Source organism: Salvia splendens, chromosome 17 (genome assembly GCF_004379255.2).
Source record: "Salvia splendens isolate huo1 chromosome 17, SspV2, whole genome shotgun sequence".
In the NCBI taxonomy this organism is placed as follows: Eukaryota; Viridiplantae; Streptophyta; class Magnoliopsida; order Lamiales; family Lamiaceae; genus Salvia; species Salvia splendens.
The window spans coordinates 1,339,676-1,357,255 of NC_056048.1; the positions used below are offsets into that span (position 1 = coordinate 1,339,676).

At 39.1% G+C, this 17,580-nt stretch overlaps 2 protein-coding genes and 1 long non-coding RNA gene across 5 annotated transcripts; 2 read left to right on the forward strand and 1 right to left on the reverse strand.

Moving 5' to 3' along the window:
* The first annotated feature begins 804 nt into the window (after positions 1–804).
* Positions 805–2,240, forward strand: LOC121774131. 2 transcript variants are annotated; one of them, XR_006044933.1, is made up of 4 exons: positions 805–834; positions 929–1,201; positions 1,367–1,472; positions 1,740–2,240. It is a non-coding gene; the product is annotated as an uncharacterized LOC121774131 (long non-coding RNA). The 2 variants fall into 2 exon arrangements; XR_006044932.1 differs by having other exon boundaries at positions 1,367–2,240.
* An 855-nt stretch (positions 2,241–3,095) lies between these two features.
* Positions 3,096–7,035, forward strand: LOC121775250 (protein NARROW LEAF 1-like). The gene is made up of 6 exons (XM_042172297.1): positions 3,096–3,269; positions 3,943–4,547; positions 4,711–4,854; positions 5,463–5,703; positions 5,833–6,333; positions 6,407–7,035. The coding sequence occupies exons 2-6, from the start codon at positions 4,059–4,061 to the stop codon at positions 6,829–6,831; spliced, it is 1,800 nt and encodes a 599-aa protein (XP_042028231.1). The 5' UTR covers positions 3,096–3,269; positions 3,943–4,058; the 3' UTR covers positions 6,832–7,035.
* A 2,472-nt stretch (positions 7,036–9,507) lies between these two features.
* LOC121774792 (leucine-rich repeat receptor-like serine/threonine-protein kinase At1g17230) lies at positions 9,508–14,124 on the reverse strand. 2 transcript variants are annotated; one of them, XM_042171645.1, is made up of 4 exons: positions 13,418–14,123; positions 10,416–13,337; positions 9,785–10,168; positions 9,508–9,707 (listed from the first exon to the last, which is right to left on the reverse strand). In XM_042171645.1, the coding sequence occupies exons 2-3, from the start codon at positions 13,318–13,320 to the stop codon at positions 9,786–9,788; spliced, it is 3,288 nt and encodes a 1,095-aa protein (XP_042027579.1). In that variant the 5' UTR covers positions 13,321–13,337; positions 13,418–14,123; the 3' UTR covers positions 9,508–9,707; position 9,785. The 2 variants fall into 2 exon arrangements, with proteins under 2 accessions (XP_042027579.1, XP_042027580.1); XM_042171646.1 differs by having other exon boundaries at positions 9,508–10,168; positions 13,418–14,124.
* Positions 14,125–17,580: the final 3,456 nt, after the last annotated feature.

Genomic DNA, 17,580 nt, shown 5'->3' on the forward strand with positions numbered 1-17,580 from the left:
TAAAACACAAATAAATATGTATTATTTTTACATTCATCATTATGTAGAGTCAGCCAAAAAATTGACAAAATAATTCTATTAAATACACTACAATATGTATTATCATAACAATCCATAAAATATACTATAACATATAATAGCATAACAATTGGTCAAAATGCATAATATTTCTACTCAATTCACAACCCATTACAAACCCTAGCTATCCACCAATTACTATAATTATGTAAAAGGTAAGCATACTAACCGAATAAAATAGATGAATTTGGGGGAGAATAGCACCGATTGATGAATGTAGGCCGAAATCACGGAGAGAAGGCGCGCAGCTGGAGAAATCGCGAAGGCTGTGTGTCGTGAGGTTTTCGCGATTTGGGGGAGGAACGCCTGGTATATCAGTCTGATTAAACACGCCACTCAGAATGGCGTTTTTCATGATTAAGTAAATACGCCACTCCGGTTGGCGTCTTTTACAAAACGTCAATATGTTCGGCGTTTCAACAAAGAAAACACGCCATTTACAAATGCGTTTTTTTTATTTATACACGCCAACCAAGTTGGCGTGTTTAATCGTAATTACAATCCGAGAGCATACACCCAAAATACGGCACAAGTATAAAACGCCATCATCGTTGGCGTATTTACCTTAAAACACGCCAATGACGTTGGCGTATTTACTAATAAAAACGCCAATGTGGTTGGCGTTTTTCCCATTTGTGGAATAGATAACAAAATGGGTACATTTACGTAATATTTAGTGTCAACTCCCCCACAAACCCGATTTTCCCTGCATTGTTGCCTCATCTTCAACTTCTTCGATTGGAACAACGTGCAGTTGTAGGGGCAGAGTGGAATTTTGTTAATGAGGAATTTCGTAGCTTGAAACATCTTATCATTTTTAATTGTGATGATATGTGTCTTTGGATTGCAGAAAAGTCCAATTTTCCAGTGCTGGAGCGATCTTTGGAATTTAAATAAACTGGATAAGGTTCCTTGGGATATTGGAGAAATACCCACACTCGAAAGAATATGTGTTCGTTACTGTACGAAATCAGGGAGCATGTCAGCAATGGAGATACTAGAGGAACAAGAGAATCTCGGAAATCAAGTCCTTCAACTTGGAATTGAATTCAAAGGAGATCCAATGTGGATGGAAAAGATCAAAGAATGCTTCACATCCCAAAATCTTCACATTTCATCGAAGGTAATACGTCCCAACTTCAAATTGAGTAAAAAAGATGTGTTTTTTTTTTGAAGTATTTGAATTCTACACTCTTATGTCCCTTCTATGCATCTTCATGAATTTAATAGTAAAAAAAAATGAGTTTTGATTATATATTGTGCTGGGCTAATTATAGTTTGTATGCAGGGTTTTTATCATTCTTTGAGTTACAATTTGCTCACGCACTCAAGATGACTCAGTTCTTCGATGTCTTAGTTGGAGGGAAAACGTCTTACACCTAAGTTGCGTCTTTGTAGGTGTTTGGTTGCTTCATTGCTGCTATTTTATCAAATTTTCAGTTTTATTTGCAATTGAGTGTCTCAAATGTTAGATGGAATGTTGTTATTCTTTAAACGATTCTTGTTTGAAATCGTTTAAGTGGTGCATTTGAATGTCGAAGTTCTCACTAGACATGTTTTCGATTCATTAGTACTCATTTCTGAAGACGGTAATTTCTGCTTGAATTTTGTATTTTTTCTAAATTGTATGGTAAAGCTAATTGTTGTCACTCGGCCTTCAGAGATCCCCAAGCTGAGTGAATTGATGAGTCGAGGTGTTGAGAATGGAGTCGAAGATTTGAGGATGATGGACGGGCAAGAAGCTATGCGTGTAGAGCCATACCTATACTGCACAAAGCCTTGCTATCGCCTATTTCTGGGATCATTCATATCCATTCGTTGCTGCCCTTGCTACTGGTATCTATCTATTTTTGTCGAGATGAATGACGAGAAAAGAAAAACTTTCGTATGTATAAGTAAGTCGTGTTTGGAGTTGCGTTACTAGCGTTTAGGGGAAGCTGAGAGCCATCCCTCGACCTATTGGTTAAAGCATTGGACGAAAGCTTTCACCCATCAAGCTGTTCATTTTTACAGAGGGATCAATAATGGTTCTCAATTTACCCTCGTGATGATTTGAACTCTCGAGCGTCTTAGTTGGTTCATCGTCGTTTTATATAGTTTTTGATACTCATCGTACTTGCAATTCAGCTTCATGTAAATTTGTATTCTATGAAATTTCTATATTTTGCTCAACTTTTTCTTCACATATGATTGTGGAAGATTGAACAACATGAAAGTTTCATAGTATTTGCTTTGTGTTATTAGAGAGCAAGATAGTTTTTGAATATATTCAAGTGTTTGTGATTTTAGTGTTTTTATCCATTTTAAAAATTTTAAATCTTTACGTTTCACAATTTTATTTTTTTACTCACCATTGTCCCACAAATTAATTTATTGTTTTAATAATATTTATTATTTAAAATTTAAACTGGAGAAAATGTACCTAATTTTGGAATATTATACCCTATCGGTTTAGTAAATTGAAATTAAAATTAATTATATACTCACCTAATTAAAATGGAATTGGAATTAAAACTAAAGTTAAAAGAAGAAATGAAACTCTAAAAAGAAAAGAACGATTGACAAATCATCCTAGTTGAGTTGTAATTGGGTCGACGATTATAACGTAACTTGTTAAGGCCAAACTCGAATACGAAGATGACATGTTTCATTCAAACCCAAACATGATACGAACTTGTTAGCAACACGGTCCAATTCGTGTTGACACAACACAATAATGACAAAAATCTGACATGGACCGATAGTGGCCCAAACCTAACACAATAACCTAAGGCGACATGAAAGTGATAACTTAATTTTAACGGGTTATCCGAATTCGACCCAAACTCAAACCCGGAATTATTGTATCGCTGGTTAAGAATACGAACCCGATAATACTTGACATTAACTTATTAATTTTAATGTTAGAAAGTGATGCCTAAGTGGGCAAATCTTTTTATTCTCGGTTTAACCCCCATACTTTACGGAATTAAAATATTTGACCCTCAGTCCTAAATTCGTAATTAGCAGCAAAACATTGCATTCATGTCACTTTCCCAAAGTCATCACTCTCCAAGTCTACAACCTCCACCGGTAGCTCATCTGCTCCTGCCACCGTGCGCCGGCGATCGTTTCAGCGAGCTCCTTGAAGATGAGCTGAGCTGAAAATCTCCACGAGCTATTGACGCCGCTCCGCAATCGCTATTACTACGGTTTAAACACTCTTTTTTCTTCTTTTCGCCACTATTGCTATTCTAAGCTGTTTCAGCGTTGTTAGTCAGCGAATCAACCGAAAACGGAGCCTGCAAAATTTGTTGAAGTTCATTAGATAAATTCAGTGTGTTTGTTAGCAATCGATCGAGTTCCTTTCTATGTAGGGCACCATAACCTCAACAAACTCTATTTGTGTGTATGTTTAGAAGCTATGGTTGATTCTTAGTGCAAATCGATGAATTCGACGGTACATGGAAAGGAATTTATTCAGGATTCAGGAATAAATATCTGCTACTAATAAGTTGCAAATTAAGTATTTGATCAAGGAGGTTGAAAGAGATTTGAGAAGATAATGAATCTTACTAATCACGTCATTTGAAGGATATCGTAATTGTATGTATTGATTTGCGAGCATTTCTATAGAAGTTTATGTCAATTTCTGTGTTTTGTTCCTTGATTTATAACATATAGTAAATTAGTAACCATATTTTACACTTTAGTATACGTAAATGCATATATAGAAATACAACCTAATGAATATGGTCAAATCATTGTTTTTGCTTACTTGTAATGCCAGCTTCCGTTTTGGATAGTATCAGTCGTAAAATTCGCTCTACAGCTACTTGTGGTTGTAATTGTATTGCTTTTTTTTTTGTCTAATAAATAATTCAGGTGAATTGACGACCAAGGAAATCAACTATTACGGTTTGCTATAACGAGCACAGTTGTCCTTGGATTGGCCTTCTGATTTCATAAAATTGAATCATCTCTCAGTAGTATACCTATAGATGGACCAAGGAAGGTCACATTCTAGAGCCCGAGGCTCAGGCTCTACACCGTCAGAGGAATCATCTTTGGATCTTGAGAAGTACGGTTGCAATCATTCCTTCCGCACTTCACTGAGTCCGTCATCGCTTCAGCCTCATGCAACAGGGGGGCAACATTGTGAGAGTAGTGCTGCTTACTTTTCGTGGCCATGTCGTATAAAAGATGATGCTGAAGAGAGGGCAAACTATTTTGCTAACCTACAGAAAACAGTCTTACCTGAAAGTGTTGGACCATTGCCTGAAGGTCAGCGAGCAAATACGTTACTGGAGCTCATGACAATCAGGGCTTTTCACAGTAAAATCCTGCGTTGCTATAGTCTTGGCACAGCAGTCGGCTTCCGGATTCGACGTGGTGTTTTGACAAACATACCAGCAATACTGGTCTTTGTATCAAGGAAAGTTCACAAGCAATGGCTTACCCCACTCCAGTGCCTGCCAACTGCTTTGGAGGTAAAAGACAATGCTTATCGTTTTGGCTCCGACCTTCAATTTATTGAAAATGTTAGATCTAATTTTTGGAGGTGGGGTCGGGTGGGATGGATGGTGAAAAGTTACTTTCTCAGGGTTAAACTCAAATTCTTGATATTTAAATTATTTATTTTTCTCTCTTCAGGGACCAGGGGGCATCTGGTGTGATGTGGATGTGCTAGAATTTTCTTATTTTGGTGCGCCAGAGCCTACACCTAAAGAACAATTATATACTGAGATTGTTGATGATCTGCGTGGGAGTGATCCCTGTATTGGTTCTGGCTCTCAGGTACACGTACTCTCTTCCACTTGACATTACCTCACTAGGAGGATGCTATTCTAGTGTTAAAATGACAACTTTCTATATCCGTCTCTCCCTCTTTTTTTCTTAAAATAAAGGGAAACCTCTATAACAGAAGCATACCAAATTTCATTATGGATATTGCATTTCGATAATTCATGGTTTCTGTCGAGAATCATATGGAGGTGCTTCTTTCTTATGCATTTACGAGTTTGAACCTGTTGGTGAACTCTTTAAGTCAATCAATCGGGAAAAAAAAAACCTCTCTTTCAAATTTATGAATGAGTTAAAACTCACAGGAAAGGGGGGCTGGGTGGGGAGCATTGAGTTTGGATATCAAGGATGAAGGAACATACTTCGGAGTTCCACCAACACGAAAATTTCTCATTGGAAAGTTGGGGCTGCACGATTTGGTTGTGGTTGTGAACGTTTTTGTGCACCTAATGTTGATAAAATCTTAATCGTGGTTGGAAACTTTCTGTGTGACCATCTTTCACTTTAGCATCTTTATAAGTCTACATCTTTTCTATTTCTAAGCCAAGTTTTGGACAGTGTTAAACTGATCTTTCATGTTCCAATGCTGTATCAATTGTCAGGTTGCGAACCAGGAGACATATGGAACCTTAGGTGCTATTGTGAGGAGTCAAACAGGCAGTAGACAAGTTGGTTTTCTCACAAATCGCCATGTTGCAGTTGATCTAGACTACCCAAATCAGAAGATGTTTCATCCCTTACCACCAACACTAGGACCTGGGGTTTATCTTGGTGCAGTTGAGAGAGCAACTTCATTCATCAGAGATGATTTATGGTTTGGGATATTTGCTGGCATTAATCCAGGTTAATTATTTTGTATTTATTTGCATGTTCGGATCCCATACAGTTGGAAGAATAGAAATGCTATATGAATAATTACAAAAAGTAGTTTGCTCTGATTTAACTGAATGATACAATTCTCAATTTATGCAGAGACATATGTAAGAGCAGATGGTGCCTTTATACCGTTCACAGATGATTTTGACATGAGCGCTGTAACTACATTTGTGAAAGGAATAGGAGAGATTGGAAATGTCAAAACCATTGACTTACAATCTCCGATTGATAGTCTTGTGGGAAAGCAAGTGATGAAGGTCGGAAGAAGTTCTGGTTTGACTACCGGAACCGTATTGGCATATGCTCTTGAGTACAACGATGAAAAAGGGATATGTTTTTTGACTGATTTTCTAGTTGTTGGTGAGAACCAACAAACATTTGATCTTGAAGGGGACAGTGGAAGTCTCATCTTAATGAAGGGTGAAAATGGCGAGAAGGCACGACCGATTGGGATAATCTGGGGCGGAACTGCCAATAGGGGCCGTCTTAAGCTGAAAGTTGGCCAACCCCCAGAAAACTGGACTAGCGGCGTTGATCTTGGGCGCCTTTTAAATTTCCTCGAACTTGATCTGATCACTGCAGATGAAGCACTAAGAGGTAAATATAATTTTATTTGAACTTTTAAAAGTTGAGAATATTGAGTAATTTGTCTATCTATGCATCTCTATAGTTGCAGTTCAAGAACAGAGAGCCGCTTCGATGACAGTGGTTGGATCAACTGCAGGGGAATCGTCGCCTCCTGACGTAATGCTTCTTCCCAAGGACAAATCCGAACCTCTGGGTCTCCACGTCCTACACATCCCCTTGGAAGAAGGTGCAGTCGGGCCAGATATAAATTCGTCTCCCAAAGAAGGCAGTGTTTTTGATCTGGAAGATGGGGTGAGCACATGTCCGAGTTTCGAGCATCAGTTCATACCCAGCTATGACGGGAAGCCCGCTGTGCATCATGACGACCAACAAGATAGAGTGGGATCCGGGAATCTGTCTCTCTTGAGAAACGCTTGTGATCAGGACCTGAATTTTTCGTTGCAGCTGGTCGAGAACGAGCCCAAGAGAAGGAAATCCGAGCCCACACCTGCTCCCGGGACGGAGTAGCCGAAGTGGTTGCTTCTCTTGTACGGTTGATGATTTTCCCATTTTCTTTGTGGTGTTCTTGTGTACACACTCTTTCTGTCATTTCACCAGACACTGTTTTTGGATGAAATTTTAGGAAGAGAGAGAAGTGTTCAGCCAGCGCTACCAACGCGCAAGGCTGGTTTTTATTTCAAAAATGAAAATAATGAGATTGAATTTTGATAACTAGTTTTAACAACTGTTTTTCGTTTGTTTTGATTTGGTTGAAAACTTGAAATTATGTTTCTCTTCCCAGCAATAAATGGAAAAATGATTGACCCTCTTTTTATATAAAAAAGGGGCTTTAAAAGATCATGTTAGTCGGTGAGAAATAAAAGAAGAAAAAAAAGATGTGTATTAGGCCACCCACAACGCGTCACGCTGGTAGCCCGTAATCCATTACACCGGGACGAGACAGCGGCGTGACGTGTTGCGTTCCGTCCCACCGAGACGGATGGCGAGACGTCTCGCCAAGCGTCAGCGCGACGTGGCGCGATCCGGCGCCATGCGTGACGCCCACTCGCCGGCCCGCGAGTGAGCATCGTCATGCTGGCGCAATAATCATTTTTTTTAAAAAAATTCGAATTAAAAAAAATAAAAACGAAAAACGGTAATATTACTGTTAATATTACCGTTTTTTTTACTCTATAAATACTCTTAATTCATCCTCATTTCACACACAAATACACATCTATTCTTCACAAATCATCTCCATTTTCTCTCCAATTTTCATCTAACCTCTCATCACAAAATGTCCGGAGACGGAAACTCTGGAGGTGGCGGCTCCGGTGGGTTCGACATCAACGCGTTCGGCGACTAGGGGGCATGTACAATGTCCTGGCAGTGGTTCCAGTTCGTCGACGCCGGGCACCCAGGGTTCGTCGACGCCGGGGGGTACCAACCACCCCATTTTGATGTGAATGCATACGCCTGTCCCTCCGCCCCGAGGTATTCGCAGGGATTATCCCAGATTCGGGAGGATTATTCCGTTGAACCCACTCCGGAAGAAGGCCGAGGCGGTGGAAGCTCCAGGGCGGAGGCGGACGAGGAGGAGGAGGAGGATCTAGGCCGGCATCCGTATAACCCCAAAGAAACGCTGGCGGTGTACAACGCCTGGATTAGCGTCTCGTACGATCCCATCGTCGGGAATCAACAATCCCGGAAGTGCTTCTGGGAAAAGGTCACCGCGGCCTACCACGAGATTAAGCCGAAGGGGTCCCGCCGCCGCACATATAAGATGCTCCGCGCTCACTTTGACCGAGTCGACAGAGAGGTCAAAAAATTCTGCGCCATCTACAAGAGTGAAGCGGCTCATTACCAAAACGGAGTCACGGGAGCCGACATTCTGAGGTCGGCTTTGCGAGTCTACTTCGACGACACCGCCAAACAATTCAAACATGTCGATGTTTGGGAGGTCGTCAAAGACGAGGAAAGGTGGGCCGACGGTGTCCGGTCCAGCTAGGGCTCGATCTCGAAGCGCACGAAGCACACGGCGGGTGGCCAATACTCGTCTAGTGAGGGCGGTTCGGGCAGCGCCGCACAAGAGTTTGCCTCGCAGGAGGTTGAGGGCACGACAGACGATGTCGGGGGGTCCTCCCGTGGGCGCCGTCGGCCGCAAGGGAGAAATGCGGCGAAGGCGGCTAGAGGGAAGAGGGGCCGAGCTGAATCAAGCCATGCGAGCTCGGGCTCGGGGGCACCCTCGAACTCCCTAATGTCCATGTATATGACCGCCACAATGGCGGACACTTCCCGCATGACGCCTCCCCAATACCAAGCCTATCTTGTCGGAATTGAGTTTATGCCAAGAGAACTTGGTATTCCGCCTCCAGGTGGCTTTAGTGCACCTCCACCGCCTTCGGGGGATGATTCGCCGGCGGAGTAGTTTTTTTTATTTTCTATAAAATTGTATTTTAAATTATGTAATTTTTATTTTTTTAGGATTTTAATTATGTGTTTTTTTTTTTGAATTTTAAGTTGTATTTTTATTTTATGTTGTAATTTTATTTTATTTAATGAAGTGTGTTTTTATTAATTGAATTTGGTTGGAAATAAAAATAAAAAATGAAATTGAATGAATAGTGATTTAAGAGACGTTTAAGGGACGGATAAGAGATGAAGGGTTGCAGTTTCCGTCCCTTAATTAAGAGATGGAGTAAAAAAGTACAGTGGAGCCCATGAATAGTAATTTAAGGGACAGATACGAGACAGCGTTGCAGATGGCCTTATCAAGTTTATTTACGAGTTCATTGAATTGCGGCTTATTTGCTAATTAATAGGTCGAGGGTTCGAGTTACCATAGTCGTATGAATAATTCATAAAAACTTTTTAGTTTGAGAGCTTAGTTCATATGTATGTTATCAAGTCTGTTTACGAGCTCAATGAAGTGTAACTTAGTTGGTAATTAATAGGTCGAGGGTTCGAGTAACCACAACTATGTGTTTAATTTACAAAAACTTCTACGCAGACGTCCACAATAATTAGTACAGTATGTTAATATTAATACTTCATTCGTCCCACCAACCATAAGCGAGTCGTATTCGCGTCCCATCTTTGGCAAAATACTCCCTTGTTGTGGGACAGATGAAGTACTTAATTAGGGGTTAATTAAGAGTTAAAAAGGAGAATAAGTAGGGTTAAATAATTACATTAGCTGCGTAATGATATTAACAATCTCTCTGCTTGTAACATAATATAATTAGAAACACCAATAGCACATAAACCCATGTTGTTGTTAATATAAATCAAATCAGAAACTAATGACTCAAATTATTATTAGCAATGAATCGATTCTAGCTAGTAATCCACCTTTACAAATCAACATCAGAGTGGTTGCATCCTCCTACACTCCCATCTTCTTCCTATATCAAAGTTAAATAAAACTCAATAACTACCAAAATAATAGTACAAAATCATACACATTGCTAAAGAAATCTACCTCAACAATAATCCTCTCCATCCAGAGGAGTTTCTGATGTTGGAGACGCGACCGAATCCGCGGCTCCATCCCTCGCATCAACGAGCATGGCGATCACCTCCCTCATATTCGGCCTATTCAGAGGCGAGGTGCTGGTGCAGAACAACGCGATCTTGAGAACCAAGAACATCTCATTAGTAGTCCTCTTAGCACCTAGATCAATACGCTGATCGAAAATCTCAGACGCCGTATCCAGCTTGTGCATCGACCTCCTCACCCACGTCACTAGGTCCCCGCCCTGCTCCAGTGGCTGCACGGGCGACTTCCCCGTCACTAGCTCTAGTAGAACCACCCCAAAACTGTAGATGTCACACTTCTCAGTCACCTTCATTGTGTAGGCATATTCTGAGACAGTGTTTAAACACGTTAAACGAGCGGTTCTAGTGAAATCAGTTGGCATCACAAAACATATCAATCTTGATATTGAGTCAGGAACTGATATTCATAGATCAGCGAACTAATATGTTTTGTGATGTCAACTGATATAGTTATGCGTTCTGACTTTAAGAAAAGTTCTAAACGAACAATCTCCTACTATGATAAATGCTAAAATTAGACAAATATTATAATGTGCGACAAAAAAATATTTTACCAGGAGCAATGTATCCATATGATCCAGCAACAGCAGACATAGATTTAGAGTAGGTGAAGTCCACCAGCTTAGCCAAGCCGAAATCGCCTACATGAGCCTCGAAGTACTCATCGAGCAAGATGTTGTTGGACTTGATGTCGCGGTGTATGATCTGAGGCTTGCAGTCGTAGTGCAGATAGCAGAGCCCCTCTGCAGCACCGAGAGCAATCCTGTAGCGCGCGTCCCAGTCCAGCATCGTCGCTGTCTCGTCTCCGTGTAGTATCTCGCCAAGGCTCCCGTTGGGCATGTAGTGGTACAAGATGAGGTTGCTGTCCTGATGGTAACAGAAGCCGTACAGCTTCACGATGTTCTTGTGCCTAATTGTCCCTAGAGTCGATATCTCAGCGCGGAAGCTGCTGTCGCCTCCTTCCCCGCGCGACTTCAGCTTCTTAACTGCAATGATCTCACCATCAGCCATGACGGCCTTGTAGACCACGCCACAGGCGCCCTTCCCGACAACTGCTGCTTCAGAGAAATTTCCCGTGGCTTCGACTAGGTCCTGATAGTTGAAGCCCTGCTTGGGGTAGTAGTATCCATCTAATTCATCCTCCCTGATTTGGTCATCGAGTGAGGCGAAGGAAGGCCCCGGACGCCTCATGATCCAGCAAACAACAATGATGAAAACTAAGGAGACGATACCGATGCAAAAGGAAACAATGCTGATGATTCTCTCTTTCGCTGAGCCATCCTCAAACCAGCTCCGGCTTGGGGTAGATGGCGTTTGATCCGAATGGCAGTGGCTCTGGCCGACCACGCATAGTCCGTTGTTTCCAACGAAGTTACTAGCATCCATCTTCTGGAAAGTCGGCGTGTTAGGCACCACTCCGGATAGACGGTTGTTAGAGAGGTTGCATTGGTTGAGGCTCCTCAGTCCTCCTATCGAGGTAGGGATTTCGCCACTGAGCTCGTTGTCGTTCAGGCAGAGAATCTCGAGCATCTGTAGGCTCCCGAGGCTGCTCGGGATCAAGCCACTGAGATTGTTGTGGCTCATGTTGAGAGCAATCTGAAGAGCTGTGAGTTGGCTTAGCTCAACAGGAATGCTCCCTGATAACAAATTTCCTCCCATTTGCAGCTCAGTTAACCTCACTAAACCACCTACGCTCCCGGGAATCGAGCCTGTCAATCTGTTATCGGATAGCTTGAGCAATTCGAGCTTCACTAGCGAGCCGAGTTTGTCAGGAACAGGGCCAGTGAACAGGTTGCTGCTAAGATCAAGCCTCTCTAGCTTTACACAATTCCCCAACTCTTCCGGGATGCTACCAATCAACTGGTTGAACGAGACGTTGAATGCAGCGAGCTTCACAAGATTCCCTATCTCAGGAAGAATGTGGCCAATGAAATGGTTGTGTGACAGCAGGAGCCTCTCTATGCTGCTGAAGTTCCCAATTTCCGGAGGGATAAGCCCTGAGAATCGATTTTGGTGAAGCTCGAGCGCTGAGAGGTTCTGAAGCTTGGTATACTCAACAGAGAGACTTCCAGTGAGTAAGTTGTCTCCTAACATAAGCTGATCAAGTGACTTGCAAGTTTTTAGGCCATGGGGAATGTTTCCAGACAACCGGTTCGATCCAAGGCTGAGAAAATTCAGCTTCTGATATCGACATATATGCGGAGGGATGCTGCCTATGAGATTATTCTTGGAGAGGTTAATGATTGAGATGTTGGATTTGTATCCAAGAAGTGGAGGGATTACACCACTGAGATGATTGTTGAAGAGCTGAATGTCTTTCAAGAAAACGAGGTTTTGAAACGCTAACAGGATCGAACCAGTTAAGTTGTTTATGGACAGATCCAGCCTCTTCAGCTGGTGCAACTCCCCTAACTCAATGGGAATCTCTCCCTCAAGGTGATTCTCAAAGAGGTAAAGGAGCTCAAGCTTGGACACCCGAGCAAACTCTCTCGGGATTACCCCCGTCAGTTTATTCTCAGAGAGATCAATCTCAACTGCATTTGAACAGTTGGTTAGCTCAACTGGGATGCTCCCATTCAACTGATTTGTGTAAAGGTACAGCCTTTTTAACACGGGCAGCTTCCCGATCTCTCGTGGGAGGGCTCCTGTCAACTGGTTCCCGTTCATCGCCAACAACTCCAAGCTAGTGAAGTTACCTATGTCAGGAGGGATCTCACCACTAAACAGATTGTTCCAAAGAATCACAGTGGTTAAAAACTTGAGGCTTTGAAGCTGAGAAGGGAAAGGGCCTTCTAGCTTATTCTCAGCTAAACCTAACATAGTTAGCCTCTCACATTCACTGATCTCAACAGGGAGAGGGCCAGAGAGGAGATTTCTCCCAGCCCTGATGATCCTAAGCCTCTTCAACTGGCCTATCGACGAAGGGATCTCGCTGGTTAGGTTGTTACTATACACCACAAGCTCCTCAAGAAAAGGAAGGCTGCCAATCTCATGAGGGATTCCTCCAAAGAGATAGTTCTCACAGAGGTACATCTTTGTGAGGGATGCGATGGCGCAGAGGTGAGACGGGAACTCAGAGTGGAGGCGATTCGTGCAGAGGTCCAACACTTGGAGGGCTTTGAAGGAGCTGAAATTGGAAGGGATTGGGCCAGAGATGAGGTTTTTGGAGAGGTTGAAGATGGTTAGGTGTGGGAGTTTGCTAATGGAGGAGGAGAGATTGCCAGATAAGTTGAAGCCACTGAGATTCATAGCAACAACAGTGTTGTTTGAGATACAGTCTATACCTTTCCATTTGCAAGGGTTGGAATCTAATGGATTCCAGCTTTGGAGATTGAGGTAAGGATCAGTGAGGGAGTTCTTGAATTCTAGAAGAATGTTTCCCTCTTCATTCAATGATTGGACAGAAACAATTAAGCAGCAAAACATTATTGTCAAATTCAAAATCTTGTTTCCTCCCATCACTGGAAAAAGAGGGCCTGAAACAAAACAACACAACACAAAATTAAAACAGGGAAAATTCAAGAAACACAATATAGCATATGTTGGGATTACTTACAGTTACAGATAGAAATGGAGCTAAATGATCTGACAAGAATTCAAGAATTGGGAGTGCCCTGCATTGTAAGCTTCATAAAAAACATGATTCATGAATAGAAAAAAAAAGGCAATAATTCATGATCTTGTGAGCCATAAAGCAAGCAGAAAGGGGGAGAAGTTCAAAAGGGGAAGGAAAGGCCTTGAGCCAATTACAGTTGAGATAAATGTGGAAATTAAATATCCATATAAATAAGTGCTACTAGAAGAGATAAGTCACATTAAAGGTGAATGGAATTGATTGACAAGGCAAGAAGCAGGAGATGAACCAAGAAAGTCACAATCTAGGGCATGAGAGGAATGAAAAGGGTCAACTACAAAGCCTCACAAAAAGCAGCCAAAATGTGGTGCATGTGAGCTCTGAAGCTCCACAATCAGCCTCTCCCTCTCTCTCTCTAAAATTGAGGGATTCATCATTTCAATTCTCTCCATTATTGGTGGAGGGAGGGAGATGGGACGTGGGAATACTAGGATTACAATCTTTGGCCATTGAGTTTTGGGGGTAAAGATTGGATTTTTATTTATATTTTTTAAAGATTTTTGAAAGAGAGTTCTAATTTGGAGTGTTGTGGGAGTGATGGGATTGAATTGGGTGATGATTTGCAGCAAGACTATGGAGGGTTTGTGGAGGGAAGGTGGGTTAGTGGGATGGTGATGACTGAATTCAAGCTTACCTTTTTCTTTCTATTTTTTTGCCTACTTTTTTTCTTTCTAGTATTTTTTTGCCTACTTTTTTCTGACTTTCAGTGTTTGCCTGTTGGGTTTGGCAACCTTGGAAAATTCTGTCCTCACACCACAATTAAAATTCTTCTTGTTTTTCTATCTTCCTCTACTGTCAATAATCTTGATAATTAACCACGGAAAATATAGTACAAAATCGGTAAAATTAACTATTATTCGTGAAAAATGAGTCTTGCAATCATGCCGTTCTGTTTAAACACTTTCTTTGTCTACCGTCAGTAATAGTTGTCTGAACGATACTGAGTTTTATAATATAAAATTGATAAAATTAAGTGGTTGGAGTATTGATTATTGTTGGTGAAAAATGAGTTTTGTCTTACTAGAGATATAAATTTATCTTAAATAGAAGGGGACAATTTTAGTTGACGGATTGAAGTAGAAAAAAACATGATTTTGTGGACTAAGGAGAATTATTGACTGATGATATGAGAATATAGAGGAAGATATAATTTGAAAATAAAGAGAAAAAAATTGTATACTTGTCAACGGTTGTTTGGCAAACTTGCCGCCAAAAAAAACGGTTGTGAAAGAATATAATTTTGGACTTAATTAGTGGAGTTTGAATTGAAATTGAAGGTGGTAGATTCTGATAAGGTTAATTAATTGGAGGTAAGTTCATTACTTGTTATTGAATTTTGATTTGTCCATAATTTATAAAATTAGTGTTTAAGTACAGTATTAAGTTTTTATAAATTATAGACAAAAGCTAAAAAAAATCACTAATAATTAGTGAATTTACTGTCAATAAATTAATCATATATTATCATAAATTGAGCATAGATGATGTTTCATTGCTTCGTAGAAGGCTTTTTATTTTGTCAATATTAGTGATAATAAGATATTCGTGCGTCGAATTTCAATTCAATGCCAATCCAAACATTTGGCAGTTCTAACTCTTTATAATTAAAAAATACAGATATACTGGTTGACAATAAATAAATAGTAGAATTTGTATTTATATAAAAATATCCCAATTGGATAAGAGAAAAATGACATTATACGTTGTCAATTAGTAGTAGGGTAATAGGAGTATTATATATTATTTCATGGAACACTGCAATGTAATCAGAGCATTGATACTAAAATGTTAGAATCATAGTAAGAATTAATCTTTTCTACTCGAATCCAGCCTACATTCAATTTTTTCATAACAATAATAGTTTTCATTAGAATTTTATTTTCCGAAAATACAAAGATAAATAACTGCCAGTTTGATTCATCAGACTTCTCTAAGTTTCGAGTAAAATCAACATTACTCGATTCAGTTACTCTGGGGTATAGCAATTTATGCTGCTTCACGAGTGAGAGACAAAAGTGACTTGGTCGTGTAGGGTTTTAGGGACTTATAGTCTTTACTCTTAAAATTTGGGATTTTGGTATCTGAATCGACTGAATAGAAAAAACTGAAATTTGCTAAAAAAATTAATTCGAATGAAAAAAAATTCCAAAACAATTAAATTAGATTCTAAATTTCAATTTGTTTGGTATTTTGTGGATTGAATTGGGCCAATTTGGAAAGTCAAAACCCAACCCCACCTCTACTAGAAGCTAATGGTCTACAAATGTCCACTTTCAACAAATTCAAAATTTAATGCAACTATTCGAATATAATTGATAATTCTGATTTCTCAATGATGCTTACGTGCCATTATTTTTTATTAAATACGAGAAAGTTACACGAAAATTAATTAATTAAATTTTGACAAATAGAACGTCTGACTTTAACATATGATACTAGTAATTACCAATTTACCATTCATATTTAAAAACTACTACATATTTATGTCGATAATTTAGATATCGGGCCTTGGCGACAGCCTCGGGCCCAAGAATTAGAAGCCCAACAATTAAAAATAATTTTATAGAGATTTTGAGGGGCAGCTTTTAATACTATGAAAATGTTTTTTTATTGAAAATGAGGGATCTACTTAATTATTTTTCAGCAACTAGTGACTTTCATAAGATAAATGACTTTTTTTATAGTTTCGCCCCAAATTTGTTTTTTGTCAGAAACTGTCCCATTTGAGTGTAAATACAATATTCATTCCACTATTGGTGAAAGAACACAAATAAAATAAAATAAGGAAAAATTGACATTCAACTCATAAAATTTTGATTTTGTATCAATTCTGTAATTTTCCTATCCTGCAAACTCGACCATAATTTTGTAAAAATTTGCAGTTATCCCACTATCCGACACGAGTTTTAATGTAAAATTAGTAAAGTAAGAGATAAGTAGAGAGAAAAAATAATTAAAGTATTATTAGTGAAGAATGAATCTCATCTCATTAGAGAGAAAAAACTTTCTAAAATTGAAAAGAGCATATTCTTGTGGGACAGACTAACAAGGAAAGATTGTTTATTCTTGTGCGACAGATTAAAAAGGAAAGAGTGTTTATTCTTGTGGGACGGGGGAGTAAATAACTACTTATATTATTATGGGGTTTCATAACTTACTAGTTACTAGTAAAGCTATATCAACACTAATAAAACTCTAATAAAGCTATATCAGAAAATGGGATTGAAACTCTAATAAAGCTATATTAATTTAGATAACAAATTTTCTGATGAACATTATTTTTCAAAAACCATCACCAAATAGGCAAATACTCCATATATAATATTCAATAATATCAGTAGTTATTTAGTACTATATTAATTTACGTAAAAGAAGTGTTGTTAATATATATGGAAAAGTGTGAATTCTGATATAATCTTATAAATCCAAATGTCGACTAATAAAGGAAAAGTCGGCAATTAGTTTCTCAGACGATATTATTACATGGTTTTGAAGAAGCCAACTATTTCGACTTCTGAATATCGTTAATCATTAAAACACGACTAAAAATAACCACTAATTACATTCAAAGTATATAGTTATTTGGTAAATTTCTTAAAATAAAAAAAAATCATCAATGCAGAAGCTGCCGACATTATTAAATACATAATATTTTTTATAGTAGTAATAGAAATAACTAAGATTTCAAATTTGAATATACACAATATATGAATCTCCAATTCAAATTTTCAATTGTTGAATTGTTTTGCTAATATCATGTTATGTCAAAAGAAGTTACATGAAGAAGTAATATGAAAATAGTAAAAGCAAAATAATTATCCTTTAAGAAATTGAAAATATAATGATTAATTAAGTTGATCGAGTGGAAAATCAAATAAGTCCAAGCTTATTATACCGTATTTAAGTAAGTAGTAGGTTATTGTTATAATCATAATTATAACAAACAAAAGAAACATGCAATATTAGCAAAATAAATAAATATAATTATAGGGGCGTTGTGTTATACTCTAACTCATTCTTAAATTGTTAACTACAACTAAATTATATGCATTGAATTATTAGATCAAGACACAAGATTATTTAGC

Excerpts from the sequence above, each read along its gene's own strand:
- LOC121774792 (XM_042171646.1), bottom strand. The coding sequence starts at position 13,320 with ATGGGAGGAAACAAGATTTTGAATTTGACAATAATGTTTTGCTGCTTA. Across the intron at positions 10,169-10,415 it reads ATATGGATACATTGCTCCTG|AATATGCCTACACAATGAAG; the intron begins GTAAAATATTTT and ends ACACTGTCTCAG.
- LOC121775250 (XM_042172297.1), top strand. The coding sequence starts at position 4,059 with ATGGACCAAGGAAGGTCACATTCTAGAGCCCGAGGCTCAGGCTCTACA. Across the intron at positions 4,855-5,462 it reads GTATTGGTTCTGGCTCTCAG|GTTGCGAACCAGGAGACATA; the intron begins GTACACGTACTC and ends ATCAATTGTCAG. Across the intron at positions 6,334-6,406 it reads TGCAGATGAAGCACTAAGAG|TTGCAGTTCAAGAACAGAGA; the intron begins GTAAATATAATT and ends GCATCTCTATAG.